A 16994-nucleotide genomic window follows, 5' to 3' on the forward strand; every position below is an offset into this window, starting at 1 on the left:
AACACACACACACACACACACACAGAGAGAGAGAGAGAGAGAGAGAGAGAGAGAGAGAGAGAGAGAGAGAGAGAGAAATGGATTATATGTGAAAATCTTGAATGTCTGATATTTCTTTAGTTATAAATTTGTTTTTTTCCCACAAAAAGTGCATTACATTTTGAGTAAAAAGAATCAAAAGCTAGAAGATTTGATTTTCATCTCAGATTGTAGAACATGAGCTATATCAGAAAGCATGTTCAGCCATAACCATGCTCAGGGTGAAATCGCCCGTTCCGTACAAACTGCACAGAATGAGAAGGGCTTACAGCACCCAACATATAAGCAAAGCTTTGCGTTTCCATCTCACTCTCCTTTGCAATCTTTCAGCATGGATAGTTCTTCTGACCTTGGAGCGAGAGTCAAGCCCTGGGATGATTTTTTTGAGACATTCTTAGGAAAAATAAAATCTTATGGTGATTTCAAATTGCAAACACAGTATTGATTAAAACAAGACGACTATCCAGTTGAGCAAAACGAGTTGGCCATAAGTGAACCAATTCTTCTTTGCACTCGCCTCTGCTTCCTCTGACCCTTGTCCAGGGCTTCTGAAGGTTTCCACTTGTGGCATGAGAGAAACTCATGATTCTCCTTTGCTTTCTCCTTCATCCTAAGTCAGCCCAGAGTACACCATTGTCTGCCTCACATCTGAGGCCAGGCACAGTCAAGAAGTAAGGCTGAGAGGGACGTTTACACTTGACTGCTGCTGCTGAGCTCAGTGAGCTCCTGCTCTTGTAGCCATGCAGGTCATTATGGAGCAGTGGCTGTGTAGCCCACAGTGAGGGATTGGCCTCATAGTATGGCAGCCTTCTGCCTCAGTGCATGGCAGCTTGGGTTCTTCTGTTTGGCACCCTCCCAGAGTTGCTCTTGAGCAATGGAAAGTGGCTACATGGAACGTTCTCTTCTCAGAGATCCTTTCACCTGCCTCAATGAAGTACTTACTCCATTGAAGTGCTTACATCATCTCCGCTGGGGGCATTTGGTTAGCTCCCATCTCATACCCATGTTTCTCTGTACATCGAATGCTGGGCCTGGAGTTATTGGCAATAGGCACCATGACCCAGCCCATTGTGTACCTAAGGTCCAGGAGGCATAAATAATTTGGACTTTCCAGGAGGTTGTATTGAGACACTGCTTCTTACTGAGGGTGGAAACTGTCTTGGCTGAAACTTTCCTGGCTCTAGCACTGACTTGGAGTTCAGCGTCCCAGGAAGTCTCTCAGATCTGGGACAGCTAGGACAATGGATGCCTCCTTCTTGATCGGAAAGCGAACATGAAAGGATTTCACACTTCTTATGCATCGTTGCTCACACCCCAGATTGTTCCCGAGACTGTTTTCTGCTATCTCCCCCTATCTTGGAGTTTTGGTTGAAATTCCTTGTCTTGTGTACGTCTCTAATCTGCTAATAAGACTTGGGTGTGGTAGTGAGAGGTGTGCCTCATTTGAATACCCCAGCTTTCCCTGTTCTGGGGTCTTTGACCAAATTCCTACTCAGAAGCTCAGCACCAGAAGGAGGAGGCACCTGGAGGGAGGAGCAGGCTTCTTCTTAGGGCTCAGATTACAATTTCCATTTCACTACCTTACCCCACATTCTTTGCTGAGCAACACCTTCTCCCTAGTGGCAGAAGGTGAACCTTCAACTCACTTGAGGACATAATCCATACTTGAACGCAAAGGGACAAGATAGAGCATGTTCTGTTGTACCTAACTGAGCCACTCTGCAGACAATGATCTTGGATGACCATCATGAACATTCAGGTTTTTCTGATCATGCTTGATGAGCTAATACGCTTACAGAATTTTATAAGTGGTTCACAAACACAAACTCCTCTAATCATCACAAAAATAACCCTGCATACATTTTACAGGAAAAAAAAAGGGTAATTTCGAATAGCCTATCCCATTTTTAAACACTATGGGAGCTGCTGGGGTAAAGAACACTGGCTTCTCTTGCAGTCGATTCAGGTCAAGCCCTTGGTATCCATACAGTATATACAACTCCAGTTCCAGTGGATCTGACACCTCTTCTGCCTCTCTGGGCACCAGTCACACATGTGGGAACATAGTGGCAGGCAGAACACCCACATGCCATTCACACTCAGCCCATGCTCACAATTAGTGGACCCTGAGAGGGGAGGCAGGGCAGGATGGCCAGAGCTAAGAGACCTCAGGTGAGGTGAGCTCACAGAGAACAGACTCTTGGAGGCAGATCAGTTTAATGTGGAGAACAAAGACTTTAAACCTTTGGCAGATGATGAGTGGGTATTGGGGCAAGTCTACATCATTGGCTGGGGCTAGGGTGTTAGGGATGCCTCATTTGTATACGGAGGAATTCCAGATGTGATACAGACAATGATGTGCCTGGGCTGAGTTAGCATAAAGGAGGAAGCAAAGGAGAATCATGAGTTTCTCTCATGCCACAAGTGGAAACCTTCAGAAGCCCTGGACAAGGGTCAGAGGAAGCAGAGGCAAGTGCAAAGAGTGAGTTCACTTATGGCCAACTCGTTTTGCTCAACTGGATAGTCTTCTTGTTTTAATCAATACTGTGTTTGCAATTTGAAATGGCCATAAGAGTTTCTTGTCTTGAAAAGTCATCCTAGGGCTTGAATCTTGCTCCAAGGTTAGAAGAACTAGTCATGCTGAAAAGATTGCAAAGGAGAGTGAGAGGGAAACACAAAGCTTTGCTTGTATGTTGGGCGCTGTAAGCCCTTCTCATTCTGTGCAGTTTGTATGGAACGGGCGATTCACCCTGAGCATGGTTATAGCTGAACATGCTTTCTTATATAGCTCATGTTCTACAACCTGAGATGAAAATCAAATCTTCTACCTTTTTTACTCAAAATAAGAGAAAGGGAATTTTAATCACACTACCTATCCTGCCAATCTAAGGATGAGATTCAACATACCTTGAACTGACTCTTGCTCCAGGCCTGTTTCCCCGCTTCCCCGGGTCCCATGGCTCCCTGGTCCCATACCCATACACATAAAATGAGAAATTATTGGGTAAGATCATGTGGTTAGGAAGCAGATGGAGGCTAAAGCCCTGGTCTCGCTCTAGAGCAAGAACATTGGTTTCTTTGTCATCCTACCTCTGCACAGGCCTTACACTAGCAATTTAGAGAACTAACCTGCTGCCTGGATTATGATGGTGTCACTGAAGTGAGAGTCCTGAGTTTTGTAGTTAAGGCTGGCTTTGATCTTGCATCTGGTACATCTTAGGAAAGCTCACAGGTGCCTCAAGGCTGTAACCTTTAATAGTGTAGACGTGATGCCCAGGGGAGATCTGGAAGACAGTGTATGCCAATCAATGATTTTTGTCTCCCATCCTCTCCTCACCCCAATCTCTTTTACTGCCTTCTGTTACCCCATAATCTGGAACCCAGCAGACCCTTTTAGATCTCTTTCAGGGTGAGACTAGAGATTATCCAAGAGATGGGTCTGTCTGAAGCACATGGGCAGGTCAGCCATAGTAATTTCTAGAAGGAATGTCCATGCTAGATGTCAACCCTGTACACCCCAAGCAGCAATTGTGAGACTAAAATTGTTTTGTATTTGTAGGGCACTTTGGCTCCTCAGGAGGGGTGAATCCTGTCTCCGGAAAGATGAAAAAGCCCAAGGTGTTTGTGACCGAAGGGAAAGATGTTGCTCTTATGGGAGCATGTGTGTTCTTCATCAGGTCTGACCCATCCAAAGCCATTACACCTGAGAACATCCACCGGGTAAGGAGACAGCCGTTTACCTCAGATCTCCAAGCCCATGTGCATTGCTCATTTCTACTCTGTCTTGTGGTGATAACCACAGTCTATTTAAAGTATCTAAAGCTGCCTTCCAGGGCTGGGGCTTTAGTTTAGCGGTCGAGTGCTTGCTTAGCATAGGCAAGGCTCTCATTTTAATCCCTATGATACATGTACAAATAAATAAATAGCTAGCTAGCTAGCAAGAAAACCCCCCTTATTATTTATTTATTTGGACTTGACAGGTAATTAAGAAGATATTGCCTTCTTCTCTTTTGATAACCAGGGACTGATATTCAATTTACTAATAAAATATCCATACAACATTCTCTCTGTGTAGAGAGGGAGCTCTTTTCTTTCCAAAAGAATCTCACACCAAACAATTTACTTAATGACAAGATTTCAAAAGGTAGATATACAACTTTATGTTCTGTGTAAAACAAAGTCCACCCATATAGCTGCTCCCTGTCTCTTAGAGGTTGTGTGACCTCGTTATTTTCCTGTAGCAAAATAAAGCAGTAAACATCTAGAATCCAATTTATTTCATTTTTTTTTATTCAGAGGGTTATAATTTGGACTGGTACAAAGGTATCCTTTTCAAACAGGGTATTAAAAATAAAGTGATTCACTTGCTATCTGGTTAATTAACATGTTCAGCGACTTTATTGCTATGCTGCGATTGAGGCTGATTTTGACGATACAAGGTGATGAACCTGTCTTCCAGGAGGTGAGCTTTAACACGTTAGACACGGCAGATGGGGGCCTGTTGAACAGCGTGAGGCGTCTGCTCTCAGACATCTTCATCCCAGCTCTCAGGGCCTCAAGCCATGGCTGGGGTGAGCTCGAGGGGCTACAGGATGCATCCAGCATTCGGCAGGAGTTCCTGAGTTCTCTGGAAGGCTTTGTGGGCATCTTGTCAGGTGCACAGAACAGTCTGAAGGAGAAGGTAAGAAGGAGCAAGTGGCTCATTAAAAACAGAGGATGGCCTAGTTGACCATCAATGGGAGGGGAGGCCCTTGGTCTTGCGAAGGTCATATGCCCCAGTACAGGGGAATGCCAGGGCCAGGAAGCAGGAGTGGGTGGGTTGGGGAGCAGGGTGGAGGGAGGGTATAAGGGGGGTTTGGGGATAGCATTTGAAATGTAAATGAAGAAAATATCTAATAAAAAAAGAAAAAACCCCACAAAATACGAGGGAGATGCTTTTCATACACAGGCTTCATTCTACTGTGTTGAAAGACTTGACAGTGTTTGTACGTAAGTTTAGCATCTTCTTAGGATGTGACTGTGGCTTGATTTAAACACAGTGTGCATGGCTTAATGCTTTTGAGGTCTTTAAGAATGTTTATAGCAGTGGTTCTCAATCTTTCTAATGATGTGGCTCTTTAATACAGTTCCTCACGCTGTGGTAACCTCCACCCACAAAATTATGAAGTTGCTACTTCATAAATACAACTTTCTACTGTTATGAATTATAATGTAAACATCTGATATGCAGGGTATCTGATATACAACTCTTGTAAAAGGGTTGTTTGACCCCAGAAGAGTTTGTGACCCACGGGCTGAAATGTAAGGTTTCACTCAGTTTGTCAGATGGAGTACGGAACACTTGAGATATTCATGTATATCCTAAAATGAAAAGGGGTTTGGAGTTACAGTGGTGTGTATGTGTGGCATGTGTATATGTGTGCATGTGAGTATGTGTATGTGTGTGTATAGTGTACATGTGTGTGTTGCTGTGTATGCATATGTGTGCAGGTATATGTGTGTGTGTATTAAATAGGAAGGGGCAGGATGGGGTGGATGGGAAATACAGAAGGGGTGGAAGAAGGAAACTGGAATTAATATGCCTAGAGGAAGTTGAGTATAGTAGTTTAGCTTATGACAAAAACAGTTTTTAATAAGAAGCTTGGCAAATATGAGATTTGTCTCTTATATGACTTTTGCAGTACATTTCGTTAATGATTTAGGAGGTTGGTAGTTGCACACTCATGTGATACACACACACACATATACAGAGAAAGGCACATACACACACACACACAGAGACAGAGAGAGAGACAGAGAGACAGAGAGGGAGACAGAGAGACAGAAAGAGAGAGAGACAGAGACAGAGATACAGAGAGGGGCATAGAGACAGGATCAGAAAGGTGAGCAAGTGAAGATGACCAGCCAAAGTCAGGGATATGTGGTAGGCATTTGTGGCTCCTATGGTGACCACAGCAAGACAGCTCTCCACCACTCCAGGGAATACTGAGCCTGTTTCGGTATTTCCAGTGGAAACTATACTAGCCAAATGATGTATTGGGGCATTGAGCAAAGTTTACTCAGATAGGGATAGGAGTTCCTTGCAGCTAACATCTTAGTTGTATGTATGATTAACTAGGTGTGTAGGACCATGGAGGAGTGCTGGAAGACCTGTCCAGGCTGGATCAGTGGCAGCAAAAGCACAGAGTGGTCTTGGGTGCTTATGTTACTTGAGTAGGTTTGTGAGAGTTCCGTGAGGGTGGGGAAGGAGGTGGCTGTGGAATCAGATTTCCCAGTCATACTATTTGAACTGTAGAGATGGAGAACTCGGCTTGGAACTAAAGTCCTGTAAAACCATCCTCCTGGGAAAGAGTGCATTCGGAAGGCAGGACCAGAGACTATCAGAGATGACTGCTGCTTCTTATGAATCACAAGGAAGTCAATGAGCAGTCTATAGGAGGAATTCCAGTGTGGGTGTGTTAACCATGGCAGACCCTGGTAGTGCAAGGTACCTCCACACGCTTCCATGTTTATCTCTCTTGAGCACTCTTTGCTGCTCTATTTAATTTAGGGATGCTATGTTAGATCTTGTAAGTGACAACTAGCAATGGCAGTTCTGTTGGCTCTGAACATGCTGAGATATAAATCATACCTCTATTGAGGGTAAAAACCAAATTAAATCCAAGCACTGAGTTCTGAGATGCACACAAGTTTTAAGAAACAATTTCATTTAAGAGACAATTTCACCAGAAGGGAAGTATTCGTAGAAACGGAGAGGGCCATATTGTGATTTGACATACCACGCATGCTTATTTGTGGGTTGGTGCCCTGTAAACTCTACCCAAGCATTTGCATTGAGTTTGCTAACCACGAAGGCATGGTAATCTTTTTCTCTCATTAGTTTAAAGAAAGAATTCAGTGATAGTAAGAATTACCCACTTCCACCACCCATGCTGATTTCCTTCAGGTTGACTCTTTCTCTGTGGTGTTATAACTTGGTGAATATTTCTAATTATTTATTAGTTTCATGATATATTCTCTTTAATATCACCCCCCCATTTGACCTTAGAATCTTTTGTAGAAAAGACATAAAGAAAAAAAAGACATAGAGAAAAGAAAGTATTGTTACTGTTATCATTATTAGTCATTGCCCTTTCAATAAACACTTTGAGTGATCAAGGTAGGAAAGATGTTAAAATTCTGTTGAGCTCCAAGTAGACCCAAATTGACCAAAAAAAATGTATATTGGCATTTTAAAACATTTTCTTATTATTATAATCTTAATTTTAATTAGGTGAACCTTCAAAAATGTGACATCGTTGAACTAAAATCTCTGAAGGAACCCATGGACTACTTGGCTCTAGCTAGTAATCCCGAGACTGTGGAAAAAGTAGAGTGTTGCATGCGAGTGTGGATCAAACAGATGGAGCAGGTAACTCCCAGCATCCTCTGGTCATTCAGAAGCCACATCACCGGAGCCACTGATGGAAGAATTCTGTCCTGGTATTCTCACTGTCCCCATCTCATACCACAATACTCTAATAAAGAAGAGAGCTTCAGTGTGTTTTCTACTTATGATCATTATTAAGGAAGAACAGGGCTCTGAGGAAGTTGAAACAGGTGATTTTGTGAACTTAGTGACCAGAAAGCTACACTTGGCTGATTCTTCTTGAGAAAACTTCTGCAGAAGTATGGAACAGGTCTCCAATTCATGTGTCCTTCAACTGAGAGCTACACACACACACACACACACACACACACACACACACACACACACACAAATAGACAGACAGACAGACAGACAGATAGATATAGGCGGAGGGCTCTTAGTGGCTAAGAACATTTGTTGCTTTGGCAGAGATCTTGAGTTCAGTTTTTAGCATTCACATCAAGCGATGTAGAACTATCTGGAACTCCTGCTCTAGGGGATCCAACACCCTTATCTGGCTTCCAAAGTTACCTGCATTAACTGGCAATCCTCCGCCACAATCACACATATATACCTAAATAAAAATAAAACCTTGCCAAAGTTTTGAGAACGTGCTAAGTGGAGGTGACTCTTCCATCCAAACATTATGTACATATAAAATCACCCTGCTTAGGGCATGGGGTTTCTTGAGGTTGTGTTGCTTCAGTTTATGCATTTAAAGAACAGGCAAGGAAACTGCATATATTCATGGCATCCGGAGCTCATTCAAAGTCATCACCTAAGTCATTGTTAGTGAAAGTCAATTGGAAAAAAATAAAAGGTGCATTTTGGGTTAGTCAGAGTCCATCATTAGAGCCATGGAACTGAATAAAATACATGACGATTCACACAGTGTCATTTCTCTGTTCCGTTTTTCTCCCTGCTCACGCAGGGCTTTTATACCTCAGATCTCATACAACTGTTCTTCCTCTGCATCTACAGATCCTTGCTGAGAACAGTCAGCTGCGGAAGGAAGCAGACGATGTGGGGCCCCGAGCGGAGCTGGAGCACTGGAAACAAAGGCTCTCCAGATTTAATTACCTCTTAGATCAACTGAAAAGCCCCGACGTGAAGGCTGTGCTAGCAGTGCTTGCTGGGGCCAAGTCCAAGCTTCTGAAGGTTCGTAGCCATTTTGCCACGATTCACAGTATGTGAATAAAAGAGTTCTCCATCCCCAACTCCACAGAGCAATTAGGGACAGAAAGGTGATATTTCACCAGTATGAAAATCTTTAAGACTGGGTAACATTTATCACATAACTTTGGATACTGGGAATTAGCCTTCAAGTTAAAGACATGTATTGGCTGTTATGCTTGTATGGTGAACATTGCAATTAGTGAGATATAATATGATCATATGACTATACAAGAACACACGCACACATGCACACATGCACACATTCTTTCAGACAATACAGATGCAGCAACTGTGAAGTTTTACGTCCTCATGTATTTATACTGAAAAGCAAATTGCCACAAAACTCATCAGCTGAAAAGAATACTTTTTTCTACCTCAGACCAGAAATCTTGGTGTAGTTGAACTAGCTGCTTTGGACTCAAGGGTCCCAGGAGGCTGCATCCGAGCGGTTGGCTTCTCTGCAGGTTCACACAGGAAGGGCTTGCTCCCAAGTTTGCTCATGACATGGCCGCTCTTGGTTCATCAGAGGCATCTTTCAGTTCTCACCACATGCTCCCCTCTACAGGCAGCTAGCAGATGGGGTACCAGGCCTCCTTTAAAGAGAAGTTCAGAATGTGTAAGAGGGTACCCAACCAAGGAGGCACATTACAAGCTAAGCGCAGGAGCGAAACATCGTGGCTTCTGTCATATCGTTAGCAGCAAGTCACTAGTCATAAGCCATTCTTCTTACGTTATGTGCTTTAGAGTGACCACTTATTGTGATACAGGACAGTTCAGAATTGCTACCACTAGGAACTGCATAAAGCCAATTACGCATGCTATATCCCCTTTGATATTTAGATATCTTTCCATTTAAATGTCTTGACAGATAGTTGGTAGCTAAAATAAATACTGTGTCAACAAATGGACACAAGTATGGGGCCACGGGGGAAGGAGAACTCAGGTAGGAATGGAGAGCATAAGGCAAATATGAGCATGAGACAGGAAACTGGTCTGGTGGCCACACTGCAGGCAGCTGTGGTTTTGCAGGGCTGTGCTGCTCTCTGTTAGAATAGAGTATACAAAAGAAACCCAAAAATAAATGCCCTGAAACATTTAGTTAACTTTTTTTGACTTGCTCTTCCACGTCCTTCTAAGACTCATTATTTTGATTGCAGGAGACAGGAAGCAAATGGAGATGCTAAGGGTGATGCTTAGTAGCTCTTATTTTGCAATCATCTGGGATAAGTGCATGAACATTGTTTTTCTGTGTCGTGCTTAGGTTTGGAGAGATACAGACATTAGGATCACTGACGCAGCCAATGAAGCAAAAGACAATGTCAAGTATTTGTACACCTTGGAGAAATGTTGTGACCCTCTGTACAGCAGTGACCCTGTGAGTTAAGGTTTCTGCCCCTTTAGTCCACCAGTGACCCTTTCTGCACTAGCAGAATGGAGTGCTGAATGTTAGCTGAGAGATGTGACTGTTTGCTGGAAAGGTTTTAGAAATCTCATATTCTCAAAAAATACATTTACATAGTTTTGTTTATATCTTATGTCCTTATCTATCTATCTATCTATCTATCTATCTATCTATCTATCTATCTATCTATCTATCTACCTATCTAGTATGTATCCGTTTTCTATTTATCTATTAATTATTTATCATCTATCTATCTATCTATCTATCTATCTATCTATCTATCTATCATCTATCAATCTATCATCTATGTATCACCATCATCTATCTATTTTGAATGTTGTATATTTAAAAATGTTATATTTAAAAAATGCAGTGCCTTACATTTCTCACTCAATGTTGAAGCTGATAGTCTAGAGTTTTCACCAAAGAACTGTGGGGAAAGCCATTGGTTTGTGTTGTAGTGAAGTCTGTTAGCTTTAGGAAATATCTGCTTACGTACATTACAAAAATAACAGTTAGCATAACCTACTTGTCATGAACAGCAAGTCTTTGGCACTGAAATACATTTTGATCCACCACCAAAATCAATAGAAATAATTTTTTTATAAAGTATATTTGTATAAACTGCCAGGCACTGTTTAAGATTTTTTTGTTAATAATCTTAAACTTTATTTTAATGAAAATAGAATGATTAGTCTCTCATAATTGGAATTTTGCTTGATTTGATATTTTTCCCCTGAAAACTTCTGGAATCTCTTCTAGGTAACTATGATAGATGCAATTCCTACACTTATAAATGCAATTAAGATGGTCTACAGCATCTCTCACTACTATAACACCTCTGAGAAGATCACATCTCTGTTTGTAAAGGTGAGTGTGTGGGAGAGAGTTTGTGGTCACATGGCTGCCAATGGCCAATTTTTGGATAATTAAAATCTATTAACTTGGCTTGATCTAGTATCTGTGCTCTTTATATTTAAGAGGACTTATGTATATGGAATTAAATTCTGTATATCAATATAGGATTAAATTTATGTGACAGGTGGGTTTTAGCAAACAAAGCATTGTTTCCTAAAATTGCTACAATAAATATTCTATTATTTTGTATATTAAAAACTAGAATTCATTTCAGAATTTTTCTGTGTGATTTTTAGCTTGCCATCATTCCCTATTGTGTAAATTCTAATCATGAGAAATGTTGCTAAGCCAGTTACGGTAGTTCATGGCTACAATCCTCATACTCCAGAGATGAAGAGATGAGGAGTTTTCTGACTAGTTAAAATGATCTGCCCCAAACCAGAACGATGTTTAAAACCATAAGACCATACTCTGTCTTGTGGATATTTTGGGTCAGAGGGGAATATTCCCTGGGTAAATGAGACACAGAAGTCTATTTGTGTGATTAATTGATATTTCATGCATATTATTTGTAGGTGCTTGTGAAACTACCAAATGATCAGAAACTTTTGTAATAGACGTTGTTCAAGTAGTGTAAGAAGAGAGGAAATTATATATTGACCCACCTCCCAGCACATAATAGAGTCCTAAAACCAGCGGGCACCAACATCTGGCTAATATTGCCTTGTCTATACTCTCACTTTTAAGAGTTATTTATTTTTATTTTATTTGCATGGAAGTTTTGCTTGCATATATGATATCTGTGTGTCATGTGCATGTGCAGCATCTGAATATGCTAGAAGAGGATACTGGGTCCCCTAGACCTGGAGTTCCAGATGGTTTTTAGTCATTCCATGGGTGCTGGGAATCTAACCTGGGTCCTCCATAAGTACAAGAAGTGTTCTTCATTTCTGAGGCTATTCTCAGTCCTATTCTCTCCAGTCCTATTCTCACTTCTTGACCTGCTTGGTACCAACCCTTTTATGTTGCACAGCAACTTAATTATGCTGTTGATTTATTTACAAGCAATAAGGAAGGCTTTGAAGGAGATATTTTAAAGTCTGGACGGGTAAATATAACCTTAGTGGCTTTCTACATTAGCTTTATCTATGTTTCTCTGATGTTCTCGTTCTAATATTTTTCACTGCACTTTACATGGTGTTAGTTAACTATGAGGTTGACATTAGGGAAGGGGACCTGCAGAGGAAACCCTTGTGGCTGTTAGACAGGGGAGCCAATCCTTTGGTTGGTTAAGGTCTTCATCTTTGCATAAATGTGTGAACCCTATGGTTGACCTTACATGGTGTGTCCAACTCTGGTTTCACAGATCACTTTAGAATCTGTTATTTGACTGTCCATGCCCATATCATAGCTTTGAGCCATATTCACCTCCTCCTAACTCCACCAATCCCACTTCCTCCTAGAAAATCCCCATCCTAATTTCAAGTCTTGTATTTCTATTTTGTGTCTTGGGAGCCATTCACTGCCCCAAGTACCTTACCACTGGCTTCCTTCCTGAAGACAATGGCCCTTCCTCCATCATTCTGGGATTGCCAACCGCAACCCAGACTGTGGATTTTGACTGTATCAGAGGGTTAAGGTTGATCAGAGTCAAGAGGGAAAGGCAAAGTGGGAGATGAAGGTCACAGACTGGATTCTGAGAGGAAGAAGACGTGAGGGCTCTACTCAGATTCATAATTCACGAGAGTTTTATGTGCCTGACATTATCTTTTCGGGAAAATTCCAGGTGACAAATCAGATGATATCTGCATGTAAAGCCCATATCACCAACAATGGGACTGCCACCATCTGGAGCCAGCCTCAGGAGATTGTTATGCAAAAAATAGCAGCTGCGATTAAGCTCAAGCAGGTAAAGGTACTGGAGCTCGGCAGTGTGCTCCCCCTGTGTCTTGTTCTTTGTGTTACGTTTCTGGGACCGCATTAAATCATACAACAATGGCGTTTGTGGTTGCTAAACGGAATAGTAGTTATTTTCTTTTTGCAAAATAACTTCACTGCTAAGAAAATTGAGTGTTAAAAGGAATGCCGAGAAAGTTTCTTCATTTCTTCTATTGAAGTTCTGAGATACACTGGTAACTAACCTTAGATAGTTTTAAGTATCATACAGACCAGCGAGGAGGTGGAATAAAGTGATTCTGTTACTGAAATAGTGGGGCCAAGGAGCTTGAGTTGCACTAAAGTAGTAGTTTGTTGGATTAGAAGATGGGGGAAGCATAAACAACCACCAAACCCAGACACTATTGCGGATGCTAACAAGAGCTTGCTGACAGGAGTCTGATAAAGCTGTCTCCTGAGAGTCTCTGCTAATGCCTGACAAATACAGAAGTGGATGCTCACAGCCATCCACTGGACTGAACACAGGGTCCCCAATGAACGAGCTAGAGAAAGTACCCAAGGAACTGAAGGGGTTTGCAGCCCCCTAGGAGGAACAACAATATGAACTAACCCCAGAGCTCCCTGGGACTAAACCACCAAGTAAAGTGTACACATGATGGGACTCATGGCTCCAGCTGCATATGTAGCAGAGGATGGCCTAGTCAGTCATTAATGGGAGGAGAGGCCCTTGGTCCTGTGAAGGTTCTATGTCCCAGTGTAGGGGAATGCCAGGACCAGGAAGCAAGAGTGGGTGGGTTGGTGAGCAGGGGGAGGGGAGAAGGGATAGGGGATTTTTGGAGGGAAAACTTGGAAAAGGGATAATATTTGGAATGTAAATAAAGAAAATAGCTAATAAAAAAGAAGACGGGGAAAGATAATGGTTCAGACTGATGGCTAAGTGGAAAGGAATACAATTATGAGAAGATTTTCAGTCTAACTTTGTCACCACCTTCATTTGAGAAATAGATGAACCCCTCCTTAGCCCTGCTCCTCCCTTCCTTCCTCCCATTGTTCCTCCCTCCCTCCCTCCCTCCTTCCCCTCTTCCCTTTTGTCCATCTTTGGGGTTGAGCTCAGGATTTGTTCTCTACCCAAGTCTGGCTTTCCTTATATTCTTTGCTCTTGACCCTCAGGGATACCAATCCTGCTTTCAGGAGACAAAACAAAAGCTTAAGCAAAATCCAAGCGAAAAACAATTTGACTTTAGTGAGATGTATATTTTTGGAAAATTTGAAACTTTCCACCGACGTCTGGCCAAGATAATGGACATCTTCACTACCTTCAAGACATACTCAGTCCTGCAAGATTCCAAAATAGAGGGGTTGGAAGACATGGCGACTAAGTACCAGGTATTACACATTTAAATATGATTTCCTGTCACTGCCCATAACCTTAAATATTTTATAGAACAGTGATACTTAGACAAATCATGAATACATAATATAAAATATGTTTGGATTCTTTAATAATAAGAAAATTGGATTTATTTGAGAACTGCGTAACGGTACTAGTCCATTCTTCTCAGGTGTGTGGTTACAAGGATGAAGTCCCAATCGTTTCAAGTTAATCATCTTTAAGAAAAAGCGTTTTCATTAGTAACAAAAGAGAACGGTTAAAATATAATGATTCCTTTCAAAAATTAGTTTCTAAAAATCAATTTTATTATTAAAAAAATCTTACAAATAAATAAAATCACGACACACCAAAATTAACCAGACTCAAAGTCATACAACTTAATGAATTTATATACAAATAGAACTGGTATCTGACTTAGAAGCTGTGAAGCTTCACATTTGATTTTATGCTTCCAGTACTAAATATGTTTTATGTACTTACACACCACCAAGACCCAAATAGCCCTGAAGTAGTTAGAACGAGAAAACCAGGTAGCTTTCTTTATACCTTGATTCCTTGATACACCCATGGCCATTGCCTGTATTCAGAGTTCCCTCATCTCCTTGTATGTAGATTTTTACATTCCCCCTTTCTTACTTTATTCATGCAACAATAGTTGGTGAAGAACACACTGTATCTCAGGCACTATTTGCCACAAGACTTGAGTGGCGTGTATGTATCTGAATACATTTTATTTGTACACATGTTAGCAGTATATATAGAGCCAGTAGGATGGTTGCCCTGCAAGCCTCACAACCGGAGTTTGATCCTCAGAGCACACAGAAGAGAGAGATAAAGATTCTCAAGGTTGTTCTCTGACTGCACAGGCAGGCTGTGATGACCACAAATGTGCACTCTCATGCACGCCTATCAAACACACCTGTGCATAGAAGCTATAGAATGAGAGATCATTGGGTTTCCAGCTCTAGATGGTACATTTAAATAGAGTCCTCACAGCTGATGCTCAGTGGAAGAGGTGAGGAAAGACTGTAAGGGCCAGAGGGCCGGGGATTTGCCTTGTCTTTTAGACATGACAGGGATATCACACCCACGCAGTCTCAACAATGTGGTTGCCTAAACAAGCCCCACATAATGACCATGCTAGTCAACAATGCTTATGTAGATGAGGGAGATTTTACAGGCCCTAGTTTTAGCTGAAGAGCTACAGACAACCAGTGGTTGCTGAGACAAAGAAAATCAGCCTTCTCCAGGGATGGGTTATCCATTAGTGGTTAGCCTTAAACATAGATACACATAAATAGACTTGTTAGGTGTATGTGATATATACATATACGTACATGTATGTATGTACATATACATACACATATATACATATAATTATATACACATATATAATACCTATGTATATATATGCACATAAGTACATATCACATATGTTACATGTACATCACATATGTAATAATAATGATTTTAGAAGACAAGATCATGAATTTGAGAGGGAGTAGGAGGGAACATGGAAGGAGTTCGAAGAGGGAGGTATGTAGATATCAAAGAATGATAGCATGCTGAATGAAATTCTTAAAAAAGAACAAAATTGAATTAAAATAGAATACATGTTGAAAAGGTTAATGCAGCTTTCCCACATTTGTCCCAAACATGCCACATACCACATGCATGCTCACAGTCTCCATATGTAAAGACTCTTGTCCACACGGGGACAGCAAGGAAGAGTGCCATGTTTTCATGAGTAGACTTAGTTCCAGAACTTGAACATCTTGTGCATTTTCTTTTGTATATTGAGAGATTTGAATGATGCCTAAGCAGAAATGACTTTGAAGAGGAGACCGTGGAAGGAGGCCCAGAACTCTTCATAAAATTTATATGCTCTGTCAACAGTGTGGGGCTCTGAGTTTGAGAGCGGCTTAGGACCTGGTTAAGAACGATCACAAATCATTACTTCTCATCATTCTGAGCAAACAGAGCTTCTGATAATAGTGTTTTCAAGGAGATGAATCGCTTAATTTATACTTTTCCAGTCACAAACTGGCTGTGTACAGGAGAACAGGAGTAATTAATTCTAGAGCATTTGGAAGCACTAGAGTGTGTTCGATGGTTCATTTAAAGTATTTGATTTGGGGGTCACATCTCTTCTGAGGTTATCATAGCTCCCCCATTTTCTTATTATCTGGTTTTTATTTTGTTAAAGTCTTGTCTATTTATTCTTTGAGATCATTTAAGCCTTTGAACCAAAATGATGTTTTATTAAACTCAACTCTGGGCTTCTTTTTTAGCTTATTTCAGATGTGATTACTGCATGGGACATTTGAGAAACCACCTGCTTATTTTCACAGGCGGCTTTAATTGTATATATTTGTCCAAATAATCTGTATAACCCTGTGATGAGATGATGCTTCCTGGCTGGTTCCCCTGGATGAGGGAGGACAGAATTTCACTGTGTGTAAAACAAATAGCACCAACCCACGAGAGGTAGAAGATACCGTTTTCTTTAAACAGACAGCTTTGAGGGAATCAGTTTACCATGCCCTGCATTAAAAGGCTCCAAGTCCTGAGTACTGAGAGGAAAATGAAAGACCATCTCCTATCTTCTGTCTACTTCAGGACATTGTTGCTGCCATAAAGAAGAAAGAGTATAACTTCTTAGATCAACGGGAAATGAATTTCGACCAAGATTATGAAGAGTTTTGCAAGCGGATCAATGAGCTTCATGTATGTTGCATAGTAACGTCCCTGGTGACAGTCACATGCCATCTTAGTCCTTTCTGGGTTACCCTGCTCATCATTCCCCATTCGAAGGGCAGAGG

The 16994-nt window shown here is 41.3% G+C and overlaps 1 protein-coding gene across 1 annotated transcript in view; it reads left to right on the top strand.

Moving 5' to 3' along the window:
• The window catches only part of Dnah5 (dynein axonemal heavy chain 5), a 249534-nt gene that overhangs the window by 21727 nt on the left and 210813 nt on the right, over nucleotides 1-16994 (top strand). The window contains exons 4-12 of the mRNA XM_021183130.1: nucleotides 3599-3759; nucleotides 4499-4720; nucleotides 7313-7450; nucleotides 8429-8605; nucleotides 9885-9998; nucleotides 10788-10895; nucleotides 12670-12792; nucleotides 13950-14165; nucleotides 16792-16899. Of these exons, the coding sequence (XP_021038789.1) occupies nucleotides 3599-3759; nucleotides 4499-4720; nucleotides 7313-7450; nucleotides 8429-8605; nucleotides 9885-9998; nucleotides 10788-10895; nucleotides 12670-12792; nucleotides 13950-14165; nucleotides 16792-16899 (1367 nt within the window). The remainder of the gene's footprint in view (nucleotides 1-3598; nucleotides 3760-4498; nucleotides 4721-7312; nucleotides 7451-8428; nucleotides 8606-9884; nucleotides 9999-10787; nucleotides 10896-12669; nucleotides 12793-13949; nucleotides 14166-16791; nucleotides 16900-16994) is intronic.

The sequence above is a fragment of the Mus caroli genome, chromosome 15, assembly GCF_900094665.2.
Source record: "Mus caroli chromosome 15, CAROLI_EIJ_v1.1, whole genome shotgun sequence".
In the NCBI taxonomy this organism is placed as follows: Eukaryota; Metazoa; Chordata; class Mammalia; order Rodentia; family Muridae; genus Mus; species Mus caroli.